General features: G+C 58.9%; 1 protein-coding gene across 1 annotated transcript; it reads left to right on the top strand.

Moving 5' to 3' along the window:
* The first annotated feature begins 3751 nt into the window (after positions 1 to 3751).
* HES1 (hes family bHLH transcription factor 1) lies at positions 3752 to 8961 on the top strand. The gene is made up of 4 exons (XM_078668120.1): positions 3752 to 4433; positions 5738 to 5833; positions 6552 to 6639; positions 7867 to 8961. Exons 1-4 carry the CDS (start codon positions 4341 to 4343, stop codon positions 8292 to 8294), a joined length of 705 nt encoding a protein of 234 aa, XP_078524246.1. The 5' UTR covers positions 3752 to 4340; the 3' UTR covers positions 8295 to 8961.
* Positions 8962 to 11987: the final 3026 nt, after the last annotated feature.

The following is an 11987-nucleotide window of genomic DNA, read 5'->3' as shown; positions in this document are numbered from 1 at the left end:
AAAAGTGTCGCACAAGAGACAAAAGTGTCATATAAGAGACAGAAGTGTCACACAAGAGATGAAAAGTGCCACACAAGAGATAGAAGTGTCACACAAGAGACAAAAGTGTCACACAAGAGACAGAAGTGTCACACAAGAGATAGAAGTGTCACACAGAGATAGAAGTGCCACACAGAGATAGAAGTGCCACACAGAGATAGAAGTGCCACACAGAGATAGAAGTGCCACACAGACATAGAAGTGCCACACAGAGATAGAAGTGCCACACAGAGATAGAAGTGCCACACGGAGATAGAAGTGCCACACAGAGATAGAAGTGCCACACGGAGACAGAAGTGCCACACAGAGATAGAAGTGCCACACGGAGACAGAAGTGCCACACAGAGATAGAAGTGCCACACAGAGACAGAAGTGCCACACAGAGACAGAAGTGCCACACAGAGATAGAAGTGCCACACAGAGATAGAAGTGCCACACGGAGACAGAAGTGCCACACAGAGATAGAAGTGCCACACGGAGACAGAAGTGCCACACAGAGATAGAAGTGCCACACAGAGACAGAAGTGCCACACAGAGATAGAAGTGCCACACAGAGATAGAAGTGCCACACGGAGACAGAAGTGCCACACAGAGATAGAAGTGCCACACAGAGACAGAAGTGCCACACAGAGATAGAAGTGCCACACAGAGACAGAAGTGCCACACAGAGATAGAAGTGCCACACGGAGACAGAAGTGCCACACAGAGATAGAAGTGCCACACAGAGACAGAAGTGCCACACAGAGACAGAAGTGCCACACAGAGACAGAAGTGCCACACGGAGAGAGCACCGATCCCACACAGGGGTCTCAAAGGCTGGACTGCAGACCCGGCTGCAGCCCGCAGGGTGAGTGCGCCTGCAGCTCTCGGGCGCCCCCTCTGGCCAGGCCTGCCTGCCCCGCCCCCTCGTCTTGGCCCCGCCCCCTCAAGCGAGGGGCGGGGTTTTCCCAGACTCTAAACCCAGCAGCTGCCGCTTATCTGAGATGTGATATGAACCATATCTCGCCCCTTGTGGCGGCGCGTGCTGCTGTGCGGGCGTGTGCGTGTGTGCGTGTGGGGGGGAGGGGGGGGGTATGTACAGAGTGAGCTCAGACACACAGCTCTAAACAGAAGAGGTGATAGACTAGAGCCTGGAATAAAGATGATCAAAGACGCCAGAGGGACCTGCGGGCGTGTGTGAGGGTCCGCCGTGTGTCCGCCGTGTGACTGCACTGCTATCACCTCGAAAGGATGCAGTGAAGGCTGGAGGTGCACGTGATGGTTACACGGTGCAGTGCACGGTGTAAGGGTGAAGGGTGGAAGCCGGTAGGTGCAGTGAGTGCTGGTAGGGTTATGCAGTGCACGGTGTAAGGGTGCAGGGAGTGCTGGTGGTTATGCAGTGCACGGTGTAAGGGTGCAGTGAGTGCTGGTGGTTATGCAGTGCACGGTGTAAGCGTGCAGTGAGTGCTGGTGGTTATGCAGTGCACGGCGTAAGGGTGCAGTGAGTGCTGGTGGTTATGCAGTGCACGGTGTAAGGGTGCAGGGAGTGCCGGTGGTTATGCAGTGCACGGTGTAAGGGCGCAGTGAGTGCTGGTGGTTATGCAGTGCACGGTGTAAGGGTGCAAGGAGTGCTGGTGGTTATGCAGTGCACGGTGTAAGGGTGCAATGAGTGCTGGTGGTTATGCAGTGCACGGTGTAAGGGCGCAGTGAGTGCTGGTGGTTATGCAGTGCACGGTGTAAGGGTGCAAGGAGTGCTGGTGGTTATGCAGTGCACGGTGTAAGGGTGCAAGGAGTGCTGGTGGTTATGCAGTGCACGGTGTAAGGGTGCAAGGAGTGCTGGTGGTTATGCAGTGCACGGTGTAAGGGTGCAATGAGTGCTGGTGGTTATGCAGTGCACGGTGTAAGTGTGCAGTGAGTGCTGGTGGTTTTGCAGTGCACGGTGTAAGGGTGCAATGAGTGCTGGTGGTTATGCAGTGCACTGTGTAAGGGTGCAGGGAGTGCTGGTGGTTTTGCAGTGCACGGTGTAAGGGTGCAATGAGTGCTGGTGGTTATGCAGTGCACTGTGTAAGGGTGCAGTGAGTGCTGGTGGTTATGTAGTGCACGGTGTAAGTGTGCAGTGAGTGCTGGTGGTTTTGCAGTGCACGGTGTAAGGGCGCAGTGAGTGCTGGTGGTTATGCAGTGCACTGTGTAAGGGTGCAGGGAGTGCTGGTGGTTATGCAGTGCACGGTGTAAGGGCGCAGTGAGTGCTGGTGGTTATGCAGTGCACGGTGTAAGGGTGCAATGAGTGCTGGTGGTTATGCAGTGCACGGTGTAAGGGTGCAGTGAGTGCTGGTGGTTATGCAGTGCACGGTGTAAGCGTGCAGTGAGTGCTGGTGGTTATGCAGTGCACGGTGTAAGGGTGCAGGGAGTGCTGGTGGTTATGCAGTGCACGGTGTAAGGGTGCAGTGAGTGCTGGTGGTTATGCAGTGCACGGTGTAAGCGTGCAGTGAGTGCCGGTGGTTATGCAGTGCACGGTGTAAGCGTGCAGTGAGTGCCGGTGGTTATGCAGTGCACGGTGTAAGGGTGCAATGAGTGCTGGTGGTTATGCAGTGCACGGTGTAAGGGTGCAGGGAGTGCTGGTGGTTATGCAGTGCACGGTGTAAGGGTGCAGTGAGTGCCGGTGGTTATGCAGTGCACGGTGTAAGCGTGCAGTGAGTGCCGGTGGTTATGCAGTGCACGGTGTAAGCGTGCAGTGAGTGCCGGTGGTTATGCAGTGCACGGTGTAAGGGTGCAATGAGTGCTGGTGGTTATGCAGTGCACGGTGTAAGGGTGCAGGGAGTGCTGGTGGTTATGCAGTGCACGGTGTAAGGGTGCAATGAGTGCTGGTGGTTATGCAGTGCACGGTGTAAGGGTGCAGGGAGTGCTGGTGGTTATGCAGTGCACGGTGTAAGCGTGCAGTGAGTGCCGGTGGTTATGCAGTGCACGGTGTAAGGGTGCAGTGAGTGCTGGTGGTTATGCAGTGCACGGTGTAAGGGTGCAGGGAGTGCTGGTGGTTATGCAGTGCACGGTGTAAGGGTGCAGGGAGTGCTGGTGGTTATGCAGTGCACGGTGTAAGGGTGCAGTGAGTGCTGGTGGTTATGCAGTGCACGGTGTAAGGGTGCAGGGAGTGCTGGTGGTTATGCAGTGCACGGTGTAAGGGTGCAGTGAGTGCTGGTGGTTATGCAGTGCACGGTGTAAGGGTGCAGGGAGTGCTGGTGGTTATGCAGTGCACGGTGTAAGGGTGCAGGGAGTGCTGGTGGTTATGCAGTGCACGGTGGTAGGGTGCAGGGAGTGCTGGTGGTTATGCAGTGCACGGTGGTAGGGTGCAGTGAGTGCTGGTGGTTATGCAGTGCACGGTGGTAGGGTGCAGTGTATAAACCAGACGGTGCTTGCACAGTGCTGCGCGCGCTCTGAGCCCCGGCGCGCGCTCCTGGCCGCAGGCCGCCCTCGCGCCGGGCCCGGGGCCAATGGGAGTCGTCCGCCCGCACGCGCGCGAGCCGCCGCCGCAGCCGGGGGTCGCGTGCCCCGCCCCGGGCGCCCATTGGCCTCAGGTGAGTGTGGGAACGAGGCGCGGGCGAGGTTCACACGAGCCGCGCGCGTGCGGGGGGCGGGGCCGCCGCGGGGCCAGGGGGCGGGGCCAGGCTCTGGGGGCGGGGCCAGAGGCGCGTGGGGCCTGCAGGGCGGCTATATAAGGAGCCCGCGGAGGCCGAGGGACAGACGCGGACACTGCACATCACTGCACCGTGTGCAAGAGCCGGAGGCTGCACAGGGCGCACTGAGCATCACCTGCCCACCCACTGCACCAATTGTACCCACTGCACCGTGTGCGGGAGCCGGGCACTGCACAGGGCGCTGCACAGAGCACTTGCTGCACTCACTGTGTGCATTGAGGACTGGACACGCTCTGCACGGAGCCGGACACTGCACCCACTGCACAGTGTGCAAGAGCCGGAGGCTGCACAGGGCGCACAGAGCAGCGCTGCACTGAGGACTGCACACTCACTGCACCCGCTGCACTCACTGACCGCGCGGGCCGGACACTGCGCGCACAGAACAGCTGCTCCACGGGGCACCGCTGTGCACGGACCGCACTAGGCCCCTGCAGTGCGTGCATTGAGGGCCGGACACGCACTGCACGGACACCAGTGGGCACCGCCCCGCGGACCCCCCCGCCCGCCGAGGGGGCTGCCCCGACCCTGCTGCCCCTTCACTCCGGGGCCTCTCTGCTGGGACTGCCCCCCTCGGACTCGTCTCATCGGAAGCACCCCCTGCGGGACCCCTGGGACCCCCCCCGACCCCCCAGGATGCCCGCGGATCTGATGGAGAAGAGCGGCCCCTCCCCCGCCCCCCCGGGGCGCTGCAGCCCGGACAAGCCGCGGACCTCGGAGCACCGCAGGGTGAGTGCGCCGGGGCCACTGGGGGGTCTAAGTCTTCTATGAGGGGGTCACCGGTCGGGGGGCTCCAGAGCTCTCCTGCACCATCTATGGGGGGAGGAGGGGGGGGGCTCCTCGCAGAAGTTATTTACGATTGTGGCCCAACTTTGTTAATGTTGCTGAACATGGGGTCTGGTCGAAGGTGTGAGGGGGGCTTACATGGGGTCTGGTTGGCAGGGTGGGGGTGAGGTTTACTCAGGGTGTGCTCTGGTCGGAGGTTGGGGGTACCCAGGGTCTGAGGGGGGTTACCCTGGGTCGTGTGGGGGGGGGGGGGGGTTACCAGGAGTCTGGTTGGAGGTGTGAGGGGGGCTTACATGGGGTCTGGTTGGCAGGGTGGGGGTGAGGTTTACTCAGGGTGTGCTCTGGTCGGAGGTTGGGGGTACCCAGGGTCTGAGGGGGGGTTACCCTGGGTTGGAGGTGTGTGGGGGGGTACCCAGGGTCTGAGGGGGGTTACCCTGGGTCGTGTGGGGGGGGGGGGGGGTTACCAGGAGTCTGGTTGGAGGTGTGAGGGGGGCTTACATGGGGTCTGGTTGGCAGGGTGGGGGTGAGGTTTACTCAGGGTGTGCTCTGGTCGGAGGTTGGGGGTACCCAGGGTCTGAGGGGGGGTTACCCTGGGTTGGAGGTGTGTGGGGGGGTACCCAGGGTCTGAGGGGGGTTACCCTGGGTCGTGTGGGGGGGGGGGGGGTTACCAGGAGTCTGGTTGGAGGTGTGAGGGGGGCTTACATGGGGTCTGGTTGGCAGGGTGGGGGTGAGGTTTACTCAGGGTGTGCTCTGGTCGGAGGTTGGGGGTACCCAGGGTCTGAGGGGGGTTACCAGGGGTCTGAGGGGGTACCCAGGGTCTGAGGGGGGTTACCAGGGGTCTGAGGGGGTACCCAGGGTCTGAGGGGGTTACCAGGGGTCTGAGGGGGTACCCAGGGTCTGAGGGGGGTTACCAGGGGTCTGAGGGGGTACCCAGGGTCTGAGGGGGTTACCCTGGGTCGTGTAGGGGGGGGGGTTACCAGGAGTCTGGTTGGAGGTGTGTTGGGGGTACCCAGGGTCTGAGGGGGGTCACCCTGGGTCGGGGGGGTTCACCTGGGTCTGAGGTGTGTTTACCCTGGGTCGGAGGTGTGTTGGGGGTACCCAGGGTCTGAGGGGGGGTTACCCATGATCTGGTTGGAGGTGGGGGGGTACCCAGGGTCTGGTTGGAGGTGTGTTGGGGGGTACCCAGGGTCTGAGGGGGGATCCCCTGCACCCCTCCCGTGCTGACGCCCCTCCCCTCCTTCTTTCAGTCCTCGAAGCCGATCATGGAGAAGCGGCGGCGCGCGCGCATCAACGAGAGCCTGGGGCAGCTCAAGACCCTCATCCTGGACGCGCTCAAGAAGGATGTAAGTGCCCCCCTGGGGGGAGGGGGCGGGGTCTGCATGCTGGGGCTCGTGTGGGGCAGGGTGTCGAGGGAGAGGGGGTCTCTGCTAGTGTTGTGTTTGCTGGTGTGGTGGTGTCTGGTTCACTTTGCTGGTGGTGTGTGGTGTTTGTTAGTGGTTTGCGGTGTCTGGGTGAATTTGCTGGTGTCTGTGTTTGTGGTGTCAGGTTGTGATTAGTGGTGTTGTGCTTGCTTGTGTTGTGTTGTGTTGTGCTTGCTGGTGTGTTGTGACTGGTGGTGTCTGGTTGTGTTTGCTGGTGTCTGGTTTTGCTTGGTGGTGTGTGGGTGTTGTTTTGAGTTTGCTGCTGTTGAGTTTGGTGGTTTGTGGTGGTGGTGGTGTTTGTGGTGTTGTGTTGAGTTTGCTGGTGAGGTGTTTGCTGGTGAGGTGTTTGCTGGTGAGGTGTTTGCTGGTGTTGAGTTTGCTGGTGAGGTGTTTGCTGGTGAGGTGTTTGCTGGTGTTGAGTTTGCTGGTGTTGAGTTTGCTGGTGTTGAGTTTGCTGGTGTTGAGTTTGCTGGTGGTGTTTGCTGGTGTTTCTAGTGTCTTGTTGTTTGTGGTGTCTGGTTCTGTTGTTTGTGGTGTCTGGTTGTGTGTCTGCGGCGGTCAGCGCTGCCTGCTTGTTGCTGCTTGTTGCCGGGTCGCACCCCTGTCTCACCCCCTCTCCTCCTCCTCTTCCTCCCCCCAGAGCTCCCGGCACTCCAAGCTGGAGAAGGCCGACATCCTGGAGATGACGGTGAAGCACCTCCGGGGGCTGCAGCGGGCGCACCTGACGGGTGAGTGAGGCGCTGGATGGCTTCCAGGCGCTGCCGCGGCGCGTTCCCACGGTCTGGGAGTCATTAGAGCGGAGGGGGGGGGGGGGGGGGGGGGGGGGGTGACTCACGGGCCTTATCTGGAAGCCTCGGATCCGGGCCAGACATCGATGCCTCGAGGCGCTGGAACCGCCTCCACGCGCGGGGCGCTATCTTACATGAGTGGTGGCGGTTAAAATGTTATCTGTTTTCCTTTAGTCGTGTATCCCCCCCCCCCCCCCGTTTTCTTGGCTGGCTTGTTTGGTTCCTGGATTCAAGCCCCGTGACACCCCTAGTGATGGCTTTCCATGTAGTGCCTCTCGCGTCTAGCGCTTGGAGACGGAGCCTTTCTCAGGTTCTAGCGCTTCCCCCGCCCTCTTAGTCCTCGCGCACCCAGGCCACGGTCTCCCATGCTTACTACGGGGCTGTGGGCACTGCCATGCGCGCTCCCGGGGCTGTGGGCACTGCCATGCGCGCTCCCGGGCGGTGGGTTCAATGCCCCGAGGCGCTATGCTCTGTCTAACCTTTGCTCCTTCTCTCCCGCGCGGGTGGGTTCAATGCTTCCAGGCGCTATGTTCCTATGTCTAACCCTAGCTCCTTCTCTCCCGGGCGGGGGGTTTCCAGGCGCTATGCTATGTCTAACCCTTGCTTCTCTTCTCCCGGGCGGGGCTTCAATGCCTCGAGGCGCTATGCTATGTGTAACCCTTGCTTCTTTTCTCCCAGGCGAGGGTTCAATGCTTCGAGGCGCTATGTTCCTATGTCTAACCCTAGCTCCTTCTCTCCCGGGCGGAGGGTTTCCAGGCGCTATGCTATGTCTAACCCTTGCTTTTCTTCTCCCGGGCGGGGGTTCAATGCCTCGAGGCGCTATGCTATGTGTAACCCTTGCTTCTTTTCTCCCAGGCGAGGGTTCAATGCTTCGAGGCGCTATGCTGCCATGTTTAACCCTTGCTCCTCTTCTCCCGGGCGGGTTGGGTCAATGTTTCCAGGCGCTATGCTATGTTTAACCCTTGCTCCTCTTGTCCCGGGCGGGGGTTCAATGGTTCGAGGCGCTATGCTGCCATGTCTAACCTTTGCTCCTTTTCTCCCGGGCGGGGGTTCAATGCTTCGAGGCGCTATGCTATGTGTAACCCTTGCTCCTCTTGTCCCGGGCGGGGGTTCAATGCTTCGAGGCGCTATGCTGCCATGTCTAACCCTTGCTCCTTCTCTCCACAGCCGCCCTGACCTCCGACCCCTCCGTCCTCGGCAGGTACCGCGCCGGCTTCAGCGAGTGCACGAACGAGGTGACCCGCTTCCTGTCCACCTGCGAGGGGGTGACCCCGGACGCGCGCACCCGGCTCCAGGGCCACCTGGCGGGGTGCATGACCCAGATCAACGCTCTGAGCCCGCAGGGGCCCTTCGGACAGGCCCCTCCCGCGGGGGCCCCCTGCAAGCCGGGCCCCCCGGCCCTGGACTCTGCCCAGCTCTTCGGGGGCTTCCAGATCGTGCCAGCCTCGGACGGACACTTCGCCTTCCTCATCCCCAGCGCGGCCTTTGCGCACGGGGGCCCCGCGGTGCCAGCCTACCCTGGCACGGGGGTGCCCGCCTCGGTGTCTCCGGGGGCCCCCACTCTGACCGCTGACTCTGTGTGGAGGCCCTGGTGAGGAGGGCGAGGGGGTGACACCAGCTGCGGCCAGGAGGCTTCAGGGAGTCCATGGCTGGGCCCAAGGATGGCACAGACGCCCTGGCGGGGGCCCCCACGGCTCTGCCCGTGCTGAGGGATGGAGCAGCGAGGGTGGACTGGTGCCAGGCCCTCGGGGGACTGTGAACGGAGGGGGTCGGGGGGGGTCTGAGCCCCCTGTGACTGCTGGCACTGTGCGGAGGCCCTGGCGAGGGCACGGGGGCCACGGAGGCCACTCTATGAGTGACTGCACGTGGGGTGCACGTGCACTGGGAGTACGGAGGCCCTGCTGGGGGCACCCCGGGTCTCAAGGAGGGTACACTGAGGTGGGGGCACCCCGGTCCCTGTGCCCGGGGTCCAGGTGAGCCCCCGGGGGCGCCCCCTCCTGTGGAGACGGCGCAGGGACCCCCAAAGCGCTTGTTTTCGAAGAGCTTCTTCGGACTCTGCCTTTTATCCTGAGAACATTCAGTTTTATGAAATGTTTTTATAAACCAGAGTTTTATCTTTTCGATGTGACGCCAAAGACACTATCAAGAAATCTTCCTTCTGAGAAGGGTTGTTTGTTTAATAAAGTTACATGTTTTGTACTTTTATCTTCTGTCTTCGCGTCAATTTATTTGCTTTTCTTTTGAATACAATTCTGGCCACTGCACTCCCACTGCACTCCCACTGCACTCCCACTGCACTCCCGCGGCGCTACAATTGTTTTCTTCTTCAACAGCAAATGTCAATGTTTAAAATCCACATTTCAGGCCCCGGAGCTGAGTCTGCGGCTCTCACCGGCGCTTCTTATCCAGTTCTAATGCCCCTGCCCCCGGGGCGTCGCCCCCTCTGCAGCCCTGAGCTCCGGGTACCACCGGCGGGTCCCTGGGGGGCCCTTTGGGGGGGGGGGGGGGGGTCGCCGGCGATGCCCCCTGCAGCACTGAGCTCCGGGTACCACCGGCGGGTCCCTGGGGGGCCCTTTGGGGGGGGCGCCCGGCGATGCCCCCCGCAGCACTGAGCTCCGGGTACCTTATGCCACCGTAGCCCAGGGTGGCAGAAACTGTGCAGAGCACTCAGGATTGCACGAGCCCTGGGGCGAGGCCCCTGCGGTGCGAGGGAGGGAGGGGGGGGGGGGGGGGTCGCATGCCATTTGATATATGATTTGTCAGGGCTTTAAGCGGGATTAAAAAAAAGGGGGAGGGGGGTCTCTCGAAGGGGCGTGGGCAATGTACAAGGGGCGGCTTAACAACACGTTTGCGCAGTGCCCGCCCTCCTTGTATTTGGCTGTTCCTGTCGTTGCGTCCAGATATATGACACCAGTCACATCACACCTATAAGTCAGGACTATTGGCTTTGTCAGTGGTTGTTAGTTGAATAAGAGAAATAAGCAGCAACTAAGTATATAATATTGAAAAAGCTTCCGCTTAAAGCCCTGGAGGTGACACCAGGACGATGCTGCTGCTCCTGAGATTCAAAGAGGAGACATCCAGGGAGAAAAGGACTTTCTGTAATCACCACAACTGCACATGATAAAGGGGACTTTATTGTTTACAGTCTGTGCGGAGACTCGGGCTTCATGGGGGGGGTCTTAGAAGAGGAGAGAAAGAGGAGAGAAAAGGAATCTAAATGACTCTTGGTTTAAAGATTACCCTGGGCGTAGGACTACGCTACGCTCACGTAGTTTGCGTAACTACGCGCTACGCAAATTGCATGTAGCACAGTGCAAAAACGCATAGCGGGCATTTTTTGCTTGCTCGCGGCCCTCAACGGCAAGTTGGCAACTGCGAACAAGCAAAATAACATCCCGGCGAGACTTTTTCCTCATTTGCGATCAGCAACATCAAGTTGCCAATCACGAGCTGGGAAAATAAACCTCCCGGCGAGATTGTCAACGCTGGGAGGTCAGGTTTCTCATTGCGAGTGGTCGCGTTTGCAGCTCGCGATAAGTAACTACCAGTCCGCATTGAGAAAGCTGCTGCTCGAGTACACATCTACTCGAGCATCAGAAAACTACAGCTCGCACTGTGCAAGATGCGGTTTGCAATGATTGGACAGTGCGGACAAGCATCCGGCAGTGTGCAATCAGTGCGAACAGCATTTTGCGCAGTGCACTATGCAGTTCGCATTGCTTGCTAAGTGCACTTCGCGTAGCTATGCATAGCGCTATTACGCGAACTACACCCAGGGTTATTTAAAGAGCACTGATTGGAGGGTGGCCTGTGTGCGAAGAGTGACGGCTCCGTGCAGGAAAGATCGACCGTGTCATTGCTGCACCAGGGACACACGGTGACCATTAGAAACATGGCGCGTCACAATTTCTCTTCTAATCACATTCAGCTTCCATATTAGTTATCAAGTAATCGGGGGAGAATGGATTACTTGTACGCTCGCTCTGCACGCCCTCCGAGAGAGCCACCGAGCCCTTAATTAAGAGTTATAGGTACAACCCATAACACTTCAGCGCACTTCTTAACGCCCTAACAGAGGAACATTTACCATAATCCTGACCATGTGTGGGGTCCAGAGCTTAATTTGAGCCGGTGGTTTCTGGTGCTCGGCACCAGCACTTAATTGGTTAGTAAACACTGCACTTAGAACAGTCTGCCACATGGTGGCGCTGTTCATCTACTTTACAGATGAGCAGAACAGCGGTTGTTTATGAATACTATATACATTAAAAATGACTAATACCAGCCTCCCCGGCCATTCCTTTATCATTGGGGACCTGGCATCATCTGAACTGTCGCACTTGAAGGCGAGAGAGATGGTTAGTCGTTGTTTTGGCAGCGATGACGGCGGTGAGGGGTGGTGCAAGCTGCAGTGGCCTCTTGGTCAGGGCCCTGGCACATATTATTCGACAAATTAAGCACTGGTGGGTTCTCTTCCATATCCTTCCTCCTCCCCGCTCTGTTTCAGTAAAAATGTAAATGTAAATTGATGCTTGTATAGCGCACTACTCACCCGCAAGGGTCTCAAGGCGCTTGTAACGCATACCGCTGTGGAACCCCTCCTGGCTTTCCCTCTGATGTGTCCACTTCTGGGCACCCCCAAGGTGGAGGCCAGGCATCCTTAGCGTTGTGGGGGCCGTTGTGGAGATTAAGCAAGCTATTGCCCAGAGTTGCAGAGTGGGACCCATGATTGGAATAGGCACCGAGGCGAGAATTATCAGGTCCGTGGAAATCGAGCCCAAGACCCGCCGAGGCGGGGAATTGAACCCTGGTCCCGGGCCAGACCTCTGCATCAGGGTCTGCCGCTCTAACCATTGAGCCACACTTTCTCCTCTTTTCTCACCCCCTCTTTCTATTCCTCCCTCCTCTCTTTCTCTCACCTCTCGCTGTCTATGTCTCTCTTATCTTCCTCTCTTGCCCACTCTTTTTAACTCCCTATTCTTTCCAACTCCCCTCTCTTTCCACTCCTCCTCCTCCCTCCTTTGCGTCTCCCTCGTCTCTTTTTCTTTCCTCTCACCAGGTGTCTTCATGCATCACCTCTCGTGCAACTATTGCGTAGATTATTTATTTTGTTCTTTTCCAGATGTGGAAAATGCTTTTTAACATCGCTACCTGTTCAGACAGTAACCAAGGCCTTTCAAGGCGCACGAGGGGTGAAAGGAGCTTTAAACTGCCCGAGGGTAGGGGGCGGATACCTGGCCACAGGGCCAGCGCTGTCTCCGAGTTCTGGCCTCTTCTCAGCACCC

This window comes from Lissotriton helveticus, chromosome 11 (assembly GCF_964261635.1).
Source record: "Lissotriton helveticus chromosome 11, aLisHel1.1, whole genome shotgun sequence".
Lineage (NCBI taxonomy): Eukaryota > Metazoa > Chordata > Amphibia > Caudata > Salamandridae > Lissotriton > Lissotriton helveticus.
Note: the sequence above shows the minus strand (reverse complement) of the source record. Positions and strands in the feature narration are given on the sequence as shown.